The sequence below is a fragment of the Abramis brama genome (assembly GCF_963993115.1).
Source record: "Abramis brama genome assembly, chromosome: 15".
In the NCBI taxonomy this organism is placed as follows: domain Eukaryota; kingdom Metazoa; phylum Chordata; class Actinopteri; order Cypriniformes; family Leuciscidae; genus Abramis; species Abramis brama.
Genome location: NC_139977.1, coordinates 33,887,976 through 33,905,763, shown reverse-complemented (window position 1 = coordinate 33,905,763; position 17,788 = coordinate 33,887,976). Strand labels below are relative to the sequence as shown.

Below are 17,788 nucleotides of genomic sequence, written 5' to 3'. Positions count from 1 at the left end.
TATGATAAAATATGTTATTGCACAGTCGGATTGAATGTCAGTCACATGATCACCTGCAGCAATCATAATCACGAACAGCAGCACGACTAAACTATTGATGGGGGGAAACTGAGTCCTTAAATAGCTAAATAAAAACAGGATGGGTAAGAGATGGTGTAAGAGGTTTACACTGGGTAAGAGATGTTATAATTATAGCAGCACACACTCACCTGATGTTGTTTGCGGCCGTATCATCTCCGTCTCCTTGGGAAGATTCAACTCTCAGCTGGAAAGCTGTCAAGTATCCAGAATGACACCATTTGACATCTGTCCACTCACCCCAGCTGAAGAAAACACACAAAGAGGTTGCCTGATCAAATCGATTATTATTTTCAAGAAAATCCTCAATTTACTTAAATAGCTTAAACACTTAATTAAAGAATTGTTAATAATCTGAGTCCATTACCTTCCTACGCTGGACACAATTGAGTTGTATTCACGTGAGCCTGGCCGATCGACACAGTAAAGACGAATCCCATTGAGCGCTGTATCATCACCGCCACCAACTGATCCTTCCACCTTAAAACAACAACAATGAGACAATCTTCCACTTGAAAGAGTAAACTCTAACCCAACCCTTAGTAACATTTATCTTCATGCTCTTTAGTATTAAAAACACTTTAAAAATCTTAAGCAGGTGCAGTTCCCTGGAGAATCCTGGAATTAAATGACAAACAGCATCTCCACAGTTTTGATCCTTTGAAGCACTCATACACCCCCATATTAGTAAAATAGAGTCAACTTACCCTCAGACTAAACCCTGCGGCGTACCTTCCACTTGGACACATGCTCTTATATCCCCATGATCCCCAATTCATTCCGTTGGACACCGTCAGCTCAGATCTGTAAGGTCGGTCGACGCTCCGCTCATAACGACGTTCTGCAGGCCGACAGCTCACATGCCCAATAATGGCTAGCAGTGAAAACATCATGGAAAAGAAGTGATGCATTTCTACAGCACTGGCCTGATTGATAAATACTGATTGTTAGATTAATTTTCAGGTAGACTATCTGCAGCCTGTAGGAAACTCAGAAGCGAAGACCAGGAGACTTGGTTGTAATTTCAGCAGAATTCTTTACTGAGAACACAAGCTGTCAGTAGCTGCAGTAATAAAGTCTGACTAAAGGAGCTTTACATGGTATCTTATAGGCATTCAGTGGGCAGTCCTTAAAGGCATTCAGTGGGCAGTCCTTAAAGGTGTTGACCTTAACTACAGCTTTAGAGATGACTTCCACCCCCCCCCCCCCCCCCCCCACCCCCTTATTTTTATTTCTGTAGTACGTACTTAACCACTAAATATTTGTATATCAGTGTATAGCTAAGTTTTATTTATCTAGTAATGACATTTTTTATTGAAGACAAAGTATGCAATGTGTAGTATTTGGAATAAGCCAAAGATATTAATCAGCCTATAGTTTTTAGTCAAATATATCACACGATAGCATCATGGGCAAGTACACCGACATGTGCTACGGAGACCCGTGTTCGAGTCCCGGCTCTTGTAAATAAACACACAAAAATGCAAACATCTGTTTGTTTAACTGAGTGTCTTTGGAAAGTGTTTTACTCAGTGAAATGCCTATCAAATGCTGGTTGATTTTGTAATTTTATTTCCTGTTGTATATATAAAGGCTTGCAAAGCAGCAGGAAAAGATCAGCTAAAAATGATCATTCTCTCATCATTTACTCACTCTCACGTCGTTCCAAACCTGTATGGCTTTCTTTATTTCAAGCAGAATTTAAGTGTCATGTATTTTCACACAACTTGACTTCTAAAGTCTTATGATAATTTGCATGAAGAAATGAAAACACATAAAAATCAGTGTTTATCCATATTGTTCCAGTCGGTGAAACTAAATGATTGTTGCAAGTCACGTAAACACACTTTAGACAAACACTGATCCGGTTGAATTGCCAGTAAAAGCATTAGCACCTTTATTTATACAGCGCTTTTAACAATATAGATTGTTTCGAAGCAGCTTTACTGTGGTAATAGGAAATTACAGTAACAGAGATTGTTTTGGCTTTACAGCAGATCTAGAATGAAGTTATTGTCCAGCTAAAGTTAGTTTTGATTTATTCACTTCCGTCGCAACGATCATTAGTTATTAACTTAGGGGCCGCTGACATGACACCGTTCTAACAGAAAGCCCTTAAGTTCTCCTTGTGCAAACTTTTAAAACGCGAACCTGTGAGAACGCTGATGGCGTGCACATGCGTATTACGTGTTTAGTCTATAGGTGTGTGCGTGTTTGAATATACATGTGTGCAGGCGTGTAGTCCTTCTTTACAAACCAACCCTCAACCAACTACTTGTCCGGCATTAAAATTTGTAATACAGAATTTTAGTCATCCAATTTTTTAAATCAGCTTTGCATTTCGTTAATTTTCTGAATTTGTAAGTTTCGTTAGGGCGTGAAGAAATATAAAGCTGAGTATCATCAGCATAACAGTGAAAACTAATGCCATGCAATAAATGATATAATGATATCTCCCAAGGGTGGCATGTACAGGGTGAACAGCAACAGTCCTAGTACTGAGCCTTGTGGTACGCCATACTGAACTTATGATGGAACTGGGGCGACTGGAGCCCAACCTGTATGGGAAGAGGAATCTGCGGCATCAAGACCCGGACAGAAGCGCCACAGGGAAGAGGAGACGACACCGCTCCCAATAACGTGCGCATGTTCTGAGAGTAAAAAACATATGTGGAACTGATGTTGCCTACTTCATTAATGGTGATTCTGCTTACCTATTGCAGAAATGGTTGCTAAAACCATATCCTGATACTGGCAGGCTTACAGAGGGCCAAGAACTTTACAACATGCAAACAAGTCGAGCCCGTTGTGTGGTTGAACATGCGTTTGGGAGGTTGAAAGGAAGGTGGAAGTGTCTCAGTAAGCGAAATGACTGCAATGTAAATGTTGTTGTTGATATGGTGGAGACATGCTGTACACTGCACAACTTGTGTGAATTGTACTTGGACAGATTTATACCAGAGTGGTGTGATCGTGATAAAGATGCTGAACGTTCACCTTGCAATGTTGGTGATGAGCGTTCAGATGCAAGAAGTGCTCTGCAACAGTTGTTCATGCAGCAGCAATAATTGTACGTTGTTGTTATATTGTGTTTGTTACAAATAAAATATTTGAAATGAAGATTTGGCGTAACCCTGTTTTGTGACTTCAATACAATTCTTTATCCTAAGAATTGATAAAGATGACAAACAATGACATTGATTTTACCATATCAATCCGAACGCGAGTCCAATAATGAAACTAGGACTCCAATAACCAATAATAACTAGTTATTCAACCCGAACCTCCATCACAAGGACGACTCAAGCAGGACGTTTCTCAGTGATACACTGCATTAATAGACACAGTTATAGATAATCGTGGCCCACAAACTGATTAGCATAGTATTTAAAGGGTTAGTTTCAAGGGTTTGCACATATGCTTCAGTTATTGTTTGCGAGAAAGTTAACATTCTATGAGTTATGAGTTATATGAGTTAACATCATAATTAACATTCCTCTCCTACGACGACACAACGTTTCGACTGGCCATCCGTCCCTTTACGTACGCGCATCGGGGTTGCTCTTGTCATTAAACCACGGAGAAGTAGCTGTGAGACAACGGGTCTTCGCAGGCCCGCTGTCCGGCAAAACAAAAAAATTGGGTTCGCAAAAAAAAAAAAAAAAAAAAAAAAAATGATGATGGCAATACTCGCAGAGGTGTTGGTATAAAGTGCTATTTATTTACAGTGCTCGAGAAGGGATACAGTCAACAACAAAAAAAAATGACCAAAGGAAAAATATTCTTCAAGTAAGGAATTGCTCACGGCACTACAATTGCCTGCTCGTTCGCCAGGTTAACTGACATCCTACATGAGTTTGGGGCTCCTTTTTATAGTCCAAGCCCCGCCCCTTTAGTTAAAACCATTACAAAACCTTTATGAGGTAAGTATATAGTTCAGTATATACATTTTCCAATATATATATATATATATATAGATGTATACTCATTAACAAAAGCAGAAACAAAAAGGCAGACAAAATAACAAATACAAATAATAAACTCATAATAATAATGCCACATTTACATAATCCCCCCCTGTTAACACAAACAATGGACGAGCCGACTGCCGGTATTTATCCAGGCCACTAGGTGGTGCTCGGGTCTGGCCAGCCGATAGACACAACACAACACGAAAGACCGGCAACGCAGATGCTGACAAACACTGAACACATGTAAGTGTTAAAGTAATAAACTAAACGAAAAACAATAGACAACTTAGATGTGTGCGTATATGTATAGCAGGGATTTCTGTCAGGGATGGAAATGGAGTGGATATGTTTGCGTGTGTGAAAACCAGCGTGCTAATGGCGTGTGTGTGCACCCACATCGCCCCAGCAGGGAACGGAGGAACGAGGCAAGATGAAGTGTGTATGTGTATGTATATAAGTGCTGCGCAATCCAACAGGGACAGGTCACTCTGTCACATCACCTCCCCCCTCTCCAGGCCGCGAACTGACCGGATTCCGAGACAGGTAGTCGGCTATTTTGTTTTGGGGTCCAGGTCGATGTCTGACCTTAAACTGGTAAGGTTGCAGGGAGAGATACCATCTGGTCACACGAGAATTATGATCTTTCATCGTGTGAATCCACGTCAGGGCTCTGTGATCTGTCTCTAAGGTAAACTCTCTCCCTAGCAGGTAGTATCGGAGGCTCTCCAAGGTCCACTTGATTGCCAGACCTTCCCTCTCCACTGTGGAGTACCGGGCTTCTCTTGGCAGCAACTTCCTGCTCAGGAATGCAATGGGCCTCTCTTCACCCGCATCTACCTGGGCCAGGACGGCACCTATTCCCACAGCAGAGGCATCTACCTGAACGATGAACTCCTTTGTAAAATCTGGACTTTTGAGGACTGGGCCAGAACACATCTGCTCCTTTAGTGTGTTGAAGGCTGCTTCACACTCCTCAGTCCAGATAATCGGGTTCTTGACGTTCTTGCAGAGCAGGTTAGTCAATGGGACTGCGGTGGAAGAGAAGTTGGGGATGAAGCGTCGATACCACCCCACCAGTCCCAAGAAGGATCGGACTTCCTTCTTTGTCTTCGGTCTTGGGCTGCGTCGAACAGCTTCTACCTTGTCCACTTGAGGTTTTAGCTCTCCATTTCCCAGGTGGTAACCAAGGTAGTTGGTCTCTGACTTCGCCCACTCACATTTAGCCACGTTTAAAGACAGCCCAGCCTCTTGAATCTTGCTCAGGGTCTTTTTGAGGTGTAGAAGATGGTCCTCCCAGGTCACACTGTATATAACAACATCATCCAGGTATGCTGCTGACCACTCCTCACAGCCTTGGAGGACTTGGTCCATCAGTCGTTGGAACGTTGCAGGTGCCCCATGCAGCCCGAATGGTAGGACTGTAAACTGGTATAGCCCCAGCGGGGTACGGAATGCAGTGTAGGGTCTGGACGCCTCCTTCAGGGGTACTTGCCAGTACCCTTTACATAAGTCCAAGGTTGTGATGTACCTGGCTTGGCCGATCCTCTCCAGAAGATCGTCAATGCGTGGCATTGGATATGCATCAAATCTTGACTGAGCATTCAGCTTTCTGAAGTCAATGCAGATGCGCAAGGTGTCATCTTTCTTCGGAACAATAACAATTGGGCTGCTCCACTCACTCTTTGAGGGTTCAATAACTCCCAACTCCAGCATCATCTCGATTTCTGCCTTCAGGGGAGCCACCAGCCTCTCAGGAATACGATATGGCCGCTGTCGTGAAGGTGTTTGATCCAGAAGGTGGATTTGGTGCTGTACCAGGTTAGTCCGCCCAGGCCTCTGACGGAACAACGAGGGATACCACCCCAGAAGGTGGTGCAGCTCAGCCTGTTTGGATTCTTCCAGATGAAACAGATCAACGCCTGCTGGCTGTGCTGACTCTCCCACCTTCGGTTCTGGTTGTTCGTCCCCCTGATCCTCTTCCACTTCACGGATCAGCAGCGATGTTTCCTGCTTGCTGGGTTGCTCTTTCCATTCCTTCAGCAGATTAATGTGGTAAGTCTGTGTCGCCTTGCCCTTGTCGGGGTGATGAATCTCATACGTCACTGGTCCCATCTTGCGAATGACTCTGTAAGGTCCTTGCCACTTCATCAGCAGTTTGTTCGTAGATGTTGGGAGCAGTAACAACACCTTTTGTCCAGGTTGCAGTCCTCGGGATCTTGCATGTTGGTCATACCAAGTCTTTTGTGCCTTTTGTGCCAGTCGGAGGTTATCTTGGGCCTTCTCCCTGTAACTCTCTAGGCGGTCTCTCATCTCAAGGACGTACTGGACAATGCCCTTCTCAGACTTTGTCTGTTCTTCAGACAAAGGGGCCTCCCACCTTTTCCGCAGGAGATCCAGCGGCCCTTGGACCCGCCATCCATACAGGAGCTCAAATGGAGAAAAACCTGTCGATACCTGTGGTACTTCCCTGTAGGCAAACAGCAAGAATGGTAGCCACTTGTCCCAGTCCCTTCCAGTATCTGACACAAACTTGCGGAGCATGTTCTTGAGCGTCTGGTTAAAGCGCTCCACCAGCCCGTCCGTCTGTGGATGGTATGGGCTGGTCTTTATTGTGGTGATACCAAGCTGACGGTGAAGTAGCTTCATCAGCCGTGATGTGAAATTTGTCCCTTGATCCGTGAGAATCTCATCTGGTATTCCCACCCTGGAGAACAGCTGGACGAGAGCATTGATGATCTTGGGTGTAGTGATGGAACGGAGAGGGAAGGCTTCAGGATACCTCGTTGCATAATCGCTAACGACCAGGATGTATTGGTGCCCTGCACTGCTCTTTTCCAGAGGCCCCACAATATCCATGGCGATGCGCTGAAAGGGAACAGATATAACGGGCAGAGGATGTAAAGGTGCCCTATCCCGTCGACGCACAGCACTGGTTTTTTGACATGTGTGGCATGTGGTGCAGTATGTCTGTACATCAGTGTACATGGAGGGCCAAATAAATCGGGAGCTTATGCGTGCATATGTTTTTTGGAGTGCCATATGTCCTGCCCATGGAACACTATGTGCTAGGTGTAACACAAGTGGACGACAACATGTGGGGACAACCAAACGGGTGGAATCAGGTGTTTGCATGTACAATATATCATTGATAATAACATATTTTTCATCACACACATCAGCTTGTCCCTCCAACACTTTATCAAACAATGGTTTTAAAGACTTGTCAGCTCTTTGCAATTCTGAAATATTTTCTGGGACCTGCCAGTCATGGATTTCAAGACCCTCAGTTTGGATCTTAGGGGCTGGAGTACCAAGACCTTTTTCCAGTCGCCGTTGGCGACGGGTCTTTCTGGGGCCCTTAGTCCCGCCTTGCAGCAGACTATGGTGTAAGTCTGGCAACGGCTGCAGACCTGCTTTAACCTGGGCTCGTGTTACAACAGGACAAGCAACATCTACATTTACCAAGGTGGTTACACAGTCGTTAGCGGAATGCAACAGTTCAGTAAGCACTGGTAAGTCTCTCCCCAAAATCAGGTCAGCAGGCAAGTCATCTACAATAGCCACATTCAACAGGTAAGTTTGGTCTTGTACACACACATTCATTTCGGCTTGGGGGTACTGCTTAACATCCCCATGAACACATTGTACACTGACCAGGTTATCAAATGGAACATGTGACATATGACCTTTTTTAAGCAATGACAATGAGCTTCCAGTATCCAACAGAGCATTCATACCTTGTCCATTCACAGTCACTTGAACATATTGTGTTTTGCGCACATTGTTCATATTATTGTCCTCCTCTCTTGGGACATAACAAAAGCCAGTCAGTTTAGCTTTACGCACCGGACACACAGTGGCCTTGTGACCCGGTTGTTGGCAATAAAAGCAAACAAGTCTTTTTTCAGGAACTACTTTCTGCGACTGAGCAATATTAGAGTCAGCCTGAGGTTCCCCAGAGCCACTGGAAGAACCTCTAAAGTTACCTTTTGTGGGTTGAGATCGCTGACTACCACGGTGAGCGTTGACGTACTGCTGAGCCAGTTTAGCAGCATCAAGTCCAGTTGTTGGCTCCCGTTCTTTCACCCATACCCGGATCTCATAGGGCAGAACACGAAGTAATTGCTCCAGGACTATCGTCTCAGCGATCTCCTCCTTGGTGTGCAGCTCAGGTCTCACCCAACGACGGTATAAGTTCCGCAACCGATGATAGGTTTCAGTCGGTGTCTCTCCGCTTGGAGTAGTAGTGGCCCGGAACCGCTGACGGTAGGTCTCTGGCGAGATGTTGAATTTTTCCAACAGTGCCTCCCTCAGGTCTTCATAAACCTCCGCTCGGTCCTCGTCCATGGCAAGGTAAGCCTCCAGTGCTTGCCCCGACAGCAGTGGAACCAGACGATAACTCCATTCGTTCTCTGGCCATCTCCAGGTTCTGGCGAGACGCTCGAAACGGCGCAAGAAGTTCTCAATGTCCTCCCCCTGTTGGAAGACTGGTAACCTTGGCTCCGTTCGTTGCGTCGGCTGACTGTTGTACTGCCTGTCAGTTGGTGAGTCGAGATCTCTCTGGTAAGGTGCGCTTCTGCGCTGTGCTGGCGTGGGAAGCTCCATCCGTGGACTCTCGACATCACTCGACACCTCTGCTGGCCGTACAGCTTGCAGAATCGATTCCCGCAGATTCTGTAGCTCCATTACATAGCGTTGCTCTCTTTGCTCTTGTGCACTCAGGAAGTCACGCATCACAGCAATCATCCCACCACTAGATGTTGCAGCATCAGAGACGGGTCTGACTTGAGGTGACGTAGGCTTGGGACGAAACGGTGGGTGATCCTCCTCTGTCTCCTCCTCCGTGGACTCCACAGTGTCCCAGGCTACCTTCTCCTCAACCATAGCTTTGGTCTGGGAACGAAGCCCCACTCTAGGCTTCCTGCCTCTCGGCGCCGTCCTGCGAGTAGCCATCCCACTTCTGACACCAAATGTGAGACAACGGGTCTTCGCAGGCCCGCTGTCCGGCAAAACAAAAAAATTGGGTTCGCAAAAAAAATAAAAAAAATAAAAAAAATGATGATGGCAATACTCGCAGAGGTGTTGGTATAAAGTGCTATTTATTTACAGTGCTCGAGAAGGGATACAGTCAACAACAAAAAAAAATGACCAAAGGAAAAATATTCTTCAAGTAAGGAATTGCTCACGGCACTACAATTGCCTGCTCGTTCGCCAGGTTAACTGACATCCTACATGAGTTTGGGGCTCCTTTTTATAGTCCAAGCCCCGCCCCTTTAGTTAAAACCATTACAAAACCTTTATGAGGTAAGTATATAGTTCAGTATATACATTTTCCAATATATATATATATATATAGATGTATACTCATTAACAAAAGCAGAAACAAAAAGGCAGACAAAATAACAAATACAAATAATAAACTCATAATAATAATGCCACATTTACATAATCCCCCCCCTGTTAACACAAACAATGGACGAGCCGACTGCCGGTATTTATCCAGGCCACTAGGTGGTGCTCGGGTCTGGCCAGCCGATAGACACAACACAACACGAAAGACCGGCAACGCAGACGCTGACAAACACTGAACACATGTAAGTGTTAAAGTAATAAACTAAACGAAAAACAATAGACAACTTAGATGTGTGCGTATATGTATAGCAGGGATTTCTGTCAGGGATGGAAATGGAGTGGATATGTTTGCGTGTGTGAAAACCAGCGTGCTAATGGCGTGTGTGTGCACCCACATCGCCCCAGCAGGGAACGGAGGAACGAGGCAAGATGAAGTGTGTATGTGTGTGTATATAAGTGCTGCGCAATCCAACAGGGACAGGTCACTCTGTCACAGTAGCCTAATGCCTCAGAAAATCCGATCAGCCTGTTTACATGACAGTCGCATTGGCACATATGAATGAGGCCTGAAACCGATCTCGAAATATCTGAATGCATGTGTTTTTTTCCAGTTTACACTGTCATAGAACACATCCGATCTGTGTCACATATGAGCAAAAAATCTGAATTGGGTTACATTTCACTTGTAAACGAGGCCTTAGAGCTGTTACACACTACATGAAAGGTCATTTTCAAAAATCCATAATAGTCAAGTCAAGTCAAGTGTATTTCAATATATTTATAATGTAAATAATAGGGGCACTTTAATTTTCCTTGCTTTTATTTTGTGATTATTTTAATTCCTTACTGTGTAAAGCACTTTTAATTGCCAAGTGTATGACGTGCTATATGAATAAAACTGCCTTGCCTAATGTTGCATCACAATAAATAAATAAAATGGATGTAATTGATTGTGAGAGTGAATAAAGAATATGCTGATGTACATGGACTCAAGTTGCTTTTTTGGAATTTCTTAAATTCAATAGCATTCATGTAAAATATAAATAATAAAATAGTGTAAAATGGGCATACTACTGTAAAATGAAATTGCGGTAAGGGCATCTTACTGTAAAATTTAATTGTGGTAAGGGCATCATACTGTAAAATGAAATTGCGGTAAGGGCATCTTACTGTAAAATTTAATTGCGGTAAGGGCATCATACTGTAAAATTAAATTGCGGTAAGGGCATCATACCGTAAAAAACATTTACAGTAAGCTACTGTAAAGGGGAACTTACAGTAACTTACTGGCAATAGTGCTGCCAGTAAGTTACCGCAAAAATACGATAAAATGTCTAACAGTGTAGGGTACCAGCCACCTATTTTTCCCAGTCTGGAATCCGAAGTCGCGGTCCCCTCCGCTGACGCGTTCATCCAGAGGTGCTGCCGCACTTGGAGTAGAGCCCGCAAGACTCTCCTCCAAGTGGGAGTGCGCACGAAGGCTCAGGCTGATCGCCACCGGTCGAAGCCTCCTGTCTACATCGTGGGTCAAAAAGTGTGGCTTTCCTCCAAGAACATTCCTCTCCGCTCCGTATGTAACAAGTTAACTTCCAAATTCATTGGCCCGTTTACTGTCGCAAAGATTCTTAGTCCGGTGGCAGTCTGCCTCAAACTCCCTCCCGCGTACAGGAGAATTCATCCCGTTTTTCATGTCTCCAAATTAAAGCCTGTGTTTCATTCACACATTAATCCGCCAGGCCCGGTTCCCCCTCTGCCGCGACTCGTAGATGTGGAATCCACCTATTCGGTCAATCGTATTCTGGACTCGAGAAGGAGGGGACGCGGATTTCAGTACTTGGTGGACTGGGAGGGTTAAGGTCCAGAGGAGAGAAGTTGGGTTCCTGCTAGGGACATACTGGATCACTCCCTTATCGATGATTACAATCGCCAGGTAGGCTCTCCTGGGAGGGGGTACTGTCACAGTTCATCGATCCGTGTGTTCATTTTGTGTATCTGTTGGTTGTTGTGGGTGTGGGATCTGAGCGTGTAGTGCTTGTTTGTTGCTTAGTAACCAGCTGATCACTTAATCAGCCCGCAGCTGCAGCTAGTTACTTCTGTTGTTAGCTGCTTATATCTAGCGGGAGTGATTATTGCTGGGTGTCGGTTCGTCACTCTTGTTTGTGCTCTCTTACCCAGTTCCGGTGCCTGAGTTTCCTTACGGAGTTATTTCCTCGATCTCGTCTGTGTTTCTAGATTTCTGGAGATCGTTTGGAGTTCTCTTCATCCAGTTCCTGTTTGGCATCTGCGCTGGGTTTATTCATATCACTCATCCTCTCCTGTGAATTTGTATCCTGGTCGCCCGCCTGCTATACGTGGTGTTTTAAGTATTATCCCTGTTTCGACCTGTCTTCAATAAACTGCTTGCTTGCATTTGGATCTACGACTCTCATTCTGACAGCCTCGGCAAACGCGAGATCCGAGCCAAATAAAGAATCTTTATCGACTTTCTTCCCTCGAGAAGAAAGCCAACAGGAGCAGAGCTAAAACTCTCGACAGTGCATATGTTACACATTGGGAATTTATGAATGAACACTGTCATCCCCATTTTACTAGATCTGACCATGCATGCTCTACTCCCAAACGAAACAACACATAAATCGCGTGTAAACTCGTAATGTCTAAGCGAGAGCGGGGAGGAACACACGATCCAAAATGCTGTTTGCTCGCCATTCTATTCCTGTCTAGATATATAATATGCTTGTGGACAAACAACAATAAATAGACAGAGACAGATTTCACAGAGAGCGCTTGCTGAAGACACAAAAGTTGACAATGTTTGGTCTGGGTGCGCTTTATAGCTTCCTGCCATGACGTCAACCGCCTATAGACCATTGGACTGATTTTACAAGTGCTTCATGATGCAATTATGGCACGCGACCCGAGCCAAAATTAAATATCCGAACAACCGACCGATCGAACGTCAATCCGAACGTCTATCCGAATGTCTTGTAAGCTACTTCTGAACGGGTGACCCATGTGACGACCTGACGTGACGTCAGCGTCTTGAAATTAACAGTTTTTTAACCATGCAAGTATCCAAGCTGATGTGTAAAGACTATACATGGACATTAAAGGCAATACATAGAGATATTGTACACCTAAAACAACACTAAAATATTAACTGCATCCCGCTGTAGCCTACTGTAGCCTAGCCTACTTGAATAAGCCTTTTACAGTTTTTCTGAATTGCTAAAACACTAAACTCCATTCTCTTAACCAAATTATCAATAGCCTAAACCAATTTGTCGAATAAATCACTATTTCTGCAAAACTTTAAACAAGTTCAGGCAATTAGACACGGTTTGCAAATCTCCTGCACTCCTTTTTCAAAACTCTAAAGTCTAAACACATTCTCACTTATTAAAACATACATTTGTGTCGCAAAACACTAAACACAAGAGGCAAAACTTCACACACAACGATTCAAAATTGTTCACAATGATTTCTAATGATGTGATCAAACCAACTGTATAATATGAGCCAGTTCGGAGTGTAGGCCTACAGGTGACACAAGTGCGCTGATGATATGAACAATATATGGAAATAATCTGAGAGGGAGAGGAGGAAGGGCAAGGTGTGGACCATGTTGTCAAGGCTGGATGTGTCAGACAGACGGTTTTTCTCTTCGTCTGGCTGGAGACAACATTGTCTGTGATGTGGACAAAGTCCTCAGGCCAGAGCCAGCAAGAAGACATGATGTTGAAGCAGAATAATCTCTCATTGTCCTTGATTTTGCAGTTGCACAACTTACAGTATTGCTTTTCATTTAGAGTTTTATTCGACCTTTTAGGCTTTTGCAGTTGAACTGCAGTATTTTTACAGTATGCAAGTAATAATAATAATAACCTTTATTTTCTATAGTGCCTTCAACTGTACATCTCAAAGCGCATACTGTAAGGGACGTCCAGTATAAGATATGGCCATTAGTTTTTTCTACTTATTAGAATTGAGGTCTTTATAGGCCTCTAAAGTAGTAAAATGTGACGTATCTCCAAAACGCAACAGTAAAATGTTTTGATATGAGGTGTGCATACTGTATGGGATGTCCCCTGTAAAAGCTTACCATTACTTTTTTCTACTTATTAGAAATGAGGTCTTTATAGGCCTCTGAAGTAATAAAATGTGACATAACTCCAAAATGCTGCAGTAAAATGCTTTGATATTATGAGTGCATACAGTATGGGACGTCCCCTATAAGAAATGGCCATTATTTTTTTCTACTTATTAGAAATGAGGTCTGTATAGGTGTATAAATAGGAATAATGTTACATATCTCCAAAACACTGAAGTAAAATGGTTTGATATGAGTTGTGCATACTGTATGGGACGTCCCCTATAAGAAATGGCCATTATTTTTTTCTACTTATTAGAAATGAGGTCTTCATAGGCCTCTAAAGTAGTAAAATGTGACATAACTCCAAAATGCTGCAGTAAAATGGTTTGATATGAGGTGGGCATGTATGGGATGTCCCCTATAACAACTGACCATTATTTTTTTCTACTTATTAGAAATGAGGTCTTTATAGGCCTCTGAAGTAGTAAAATGTGACAAAACTCCAAAATGCTGCAGTAAAATGTTTTGATATGAGGTGTGCATACTGTATGGGACGTCCCCTATAAGAACAGACCATTCATTTTTTCTACTTATTAGAAATGAGGTCTTTATAGGCCTCCAAAGTCGAATAAATTTATGTATCTCCAAAATGCTGCAGTAAAATGAGGTGTGCATACTAGGTGGGACATTGAATTCCAGAAAATTTTAATATAGTAAAAATATATATATGAAAAAAAAGATGTATTTAGAAAGAATGTATACTTTATTTTACTGCTTTTTTTTTGTGTGCAAATAATTATGTTGTAAACCTCTAAATAAACATTAGATGTGACCTATAAAGAAACAAAAAAACATTAGTCAAAGAAATACACAACTTGCAAAGACAACGTGAGTGTAAATTAAATTAGGATAACAGAGTAAAGTACAAAAACTCTCGAAATATGAGAGACTTATTATATCGTCTCTCACAGATAGATAGATAGATAGATAGATAGATAGATAAGAAGAAAGAAAGAAAGAAAGAAAGAAAGAAAGAAAGAAAGATCGAGTTTATATGTATGTGCGAGTGTTTATAGGTGTATATGCATGGAAATTTATATGTATGTGCGAGTGTTTATAGGTGTGTCTGTGTGCAGCGAGTGTGTATGTGCGAGTGTTTATAGGTGTGTCTGCGTGCAGCGAGTGTATATGTATGTGCGAGTGTTTATAGGTGTATATGCATGGAAGTTTATATGTATATGCGAGTATTTATAGGTGTATGCGTGCGTCAAGTTTATATGTATATGCAAGTTATTCACAAGTGTATATGCATTCATTACTAACATAATATGTATTGGTATGGATTTCATTTTAGTGTGCACGTGTATTTCATATATGTATTTTGAACATCCAATAGTATACATGTATATGCAAGTAATTTATAGGTGTATATGCATGTGTGTTATGTATGTATTGATAAGCGAGGTTTGATTCAAATCCTACATGGCGCCTCATAGACTTGACTTGTATATGTAATACTATATATTTTATTTCAGTTAACATTTATCTTATTTCAATTAGTGACAGTGTATTTAATAGTTTTATTTAAAACTGCAAATGCACTGCCTGTTCTCTTGATCTCATGCGTATCGTCTTGTGAGTGTTTATTTGCTTTGATTGACATGTGCAGTACTGAAGACGAGTTTGACGGATGGAGAGTTGAACTTCCTGAACATTCCCGTCTGGAAGAGAGACTTGGACCGGCTCAGTGTGACCACCGACGACCTCTTGGCTCTCCCAAACGATGGCTCTGTGTATGACCATATTAGCCCGGTTCTGTCAACACTACATTAAGAGCTCGCTCAAGTACTGCGGAGCTTTAGAACATTTAGTGTTTTGTAAGTAATCAGCAATATTTTAAAATTTATACAATGTTTAATAGGGAGCCAATGTAGTGTTGACAGAACCGGGGTAATATGGTCATACTTCCTGGTTCTGGTAAGAACTCTAGCTGCTGCGTTTTGGATCAGCTGTAGTTTGTTTATTAAGCGTGCAGGGCAACCACCCATAATAGCAATACAATAATCTAGCCTTAATATCATGAACGCATTAACTAATTGTTCTGCATTTTTCATTGAGAGCATATGACGTAATTTAGATATATTTTTAAGATGAAAAAATTTGGTTTTACAGATACTAGACACGTGACTTTCAAATGAGAGATTGGTATCAAAGAGCACACCCAGGTTCCTAACCAACGACGAAGACTTAACAGAGCAGCCATCAAGTGTTAGACAGTATTCTGGGTTATTATGTGAGGAAGTTTTTTGTCCAATAATTAGAATCTGTGTTTTTTCAGAATGAAGTAGTAGGAAATTACTAGTTATCCAGTTTTTTATATCTGTTATGCATTCCATTAATTTTGTGAATTGGTAAGTTTCATCAGGGAGTGAAAAAATATAGAGCTGAGTATCATCTGCATAACAGTGAAAACTAATGCCATGCTTCCTAATGATATCTCCTAAGGGTAGCATGTACAGAGTGGACAGCAACGGTCCTAGTACTGAGCCTTGTGGTACACCATACTGAACTTATGATCGGTAAGACATCTCTTCGTTTACTGCTACAAACTGATAACGGTCAGATAAGTATGATTTAAACCATGCTAGTGCAATTCCACTAATGCCAACATAATTTTCGAGTCTATTTAAAAGGATGTTGTGGTCGATAGTTTCAAATGCAGCACTAAGATCGAGTAACACTAAGATTAAGCAGAATCATCCACAACGTCCATTCCATCCAATCATAGTACTCAAAGATCAACCCCACCATATTTGGCATATTAAGAAATATAATACCAAGGAAGAGAGGTCAGATGTTTAAATGTATGTGCGTGTCTTGAGTTCACGTTTGGGTGCGAGTGTGTAAGTGTGTTCAACCCTAGTTCTTGTTTTGTCTAGGTGTGTCCATGATGTGCCGATAACAAAGAAAAGAAGTTACACAAGGGCAGTCTTACACAAGAACAGTCAAAAGTGGAGCCTAAGATATAAGAAAATAATAACAGTGTCCACTTTAAATGAATTCTGGTTGGTTTCTAAACTAAAACTGAGCCCGGGGTCAGAAAAACTGCTCTAAGGATTAGTTTTTGAGCCGATCAGAACTTCTTCAGACTGGTTAATCAATTTTGTGATGTCCTGGTTCTACCCAATGAGCAGCTAGGAGCACAGAGTGCACGCCAATGACCTGTACGTTACGTGAATACACAAAAATACAAACATTGTTCCAATTAAAATATACGTTTAACTGTCAAAAGTGTTTAAAAGTATCCTTGAAAACTTTTTCTATGTAAAATGTCGATAAAATATTTTGTGACCCCATCATCTTGCAAGAGATGAGAACTCAAGAGTGCAAACAACACAGTGTGTATTCATGTGTCTTGGTTTTTGGATTTCTTGCCTGTTCTCTGCCTTGATTTGTTTGTTTGTATGGACTGCCTGTATTTTCGACTACGATTGTGGATTACCCTTTCAATAAAACTGCATTTGGATCCTCATCCCTTCTTGTGTCTCAGAGCAGTTTTGTGACAGAAGACTTCGCCAGACATGGATCCAGCAATTCGTCTCTTCCGCCTCAGCCAAGGTGACTGTCCAATTGAGGATTACGTTGAAGAGTTTTTGAGCTTTGCCATGGGGTGGACTTTAATGATGTTGTCTTAAAGGAAATGTTTTGCCATGGACTCTCATGTCTGACAATACCCCTCACTGGACTCTAATTTAATATATTGACCTTGCCCCTTTTGTTAAGTGGCTCGTCATTTACTGTGGGCTTTGCGGATGAGGAGCCCCACAAGCCCACAGTATCCTCTCAGCCAGAGACTGTTCACATCATGCCTGCCAAGCCTGAGCTTCTTCACGTCATGCACTTTAAATATACTCTTGTATTTAAGTTTTGAAATGCAGAATTTTGTCAAGTCAAGTCACCTTCATTCATAAAGCGCTTTTAACAGTATGGATTGTTTCAAAGCAGCTTTACATTGATAATAGAAATTACTGTAACAGATTGTTTAGGCTTAACCACAGCTCTAGGATAAAGTTATTTACCAGCTAAAGATAGTCTTGATTGATTCACTTCCGTTGCGAAGATCATTAGTTATTAACAACTACGCTATCATCGTGTCCAGGCGCTGGTCCTTCCTCAGATCTGGATACGGCCTGGATCCGGCGGACTGCGGTAAACCTCGGGATAAAAAGAGAGACTAATATTAGCGTAAGGTGCCATCCTACTTATGATGTACCAAGTACATCAGGATTTTCGG

At 42.3% G+C, this 17,788-nt stretch overlaps 2 protein-coding genes across 3 annotated transcripts in view; one reads left to right on the top strand and one right to left on the bottom strand.

Moving 5' to 3' along the window:
• LOC311097556 (vitelline membrane outer layer protein 1-like) overlaps window positions 1–1,042 on the bottom strand; it is a 64,690-nt gene extending 63,648 nt beyond the window's left edge. The window contains exon 1 of one of the 2 annotated variants that reach the window (XM_084137339.1): window positions 786–1,042. In XM_084137339.1, coding sequence (XP_083993465.1) covers window positions 786–989 — 204 coding nt within the window. In that variant the 5' untranslated portion in view covers window positions 990–1,042. The remainder of the gene's footprint in view (window positions 1–785) is intronic. The other variant, XM_084137338.1, reaches the window with a different exon arrangement.
• LOC311097554 (vitelline membrane outer layer protein 1-like) overlaps window positions 1–17,788 on the top strand; it is a 202,617-nt gene that overhangs the window by 114,363 nt on the left and 70,466 nt on the right. The gene's annotated exons all lie outside the window — the stretch shown is intronic.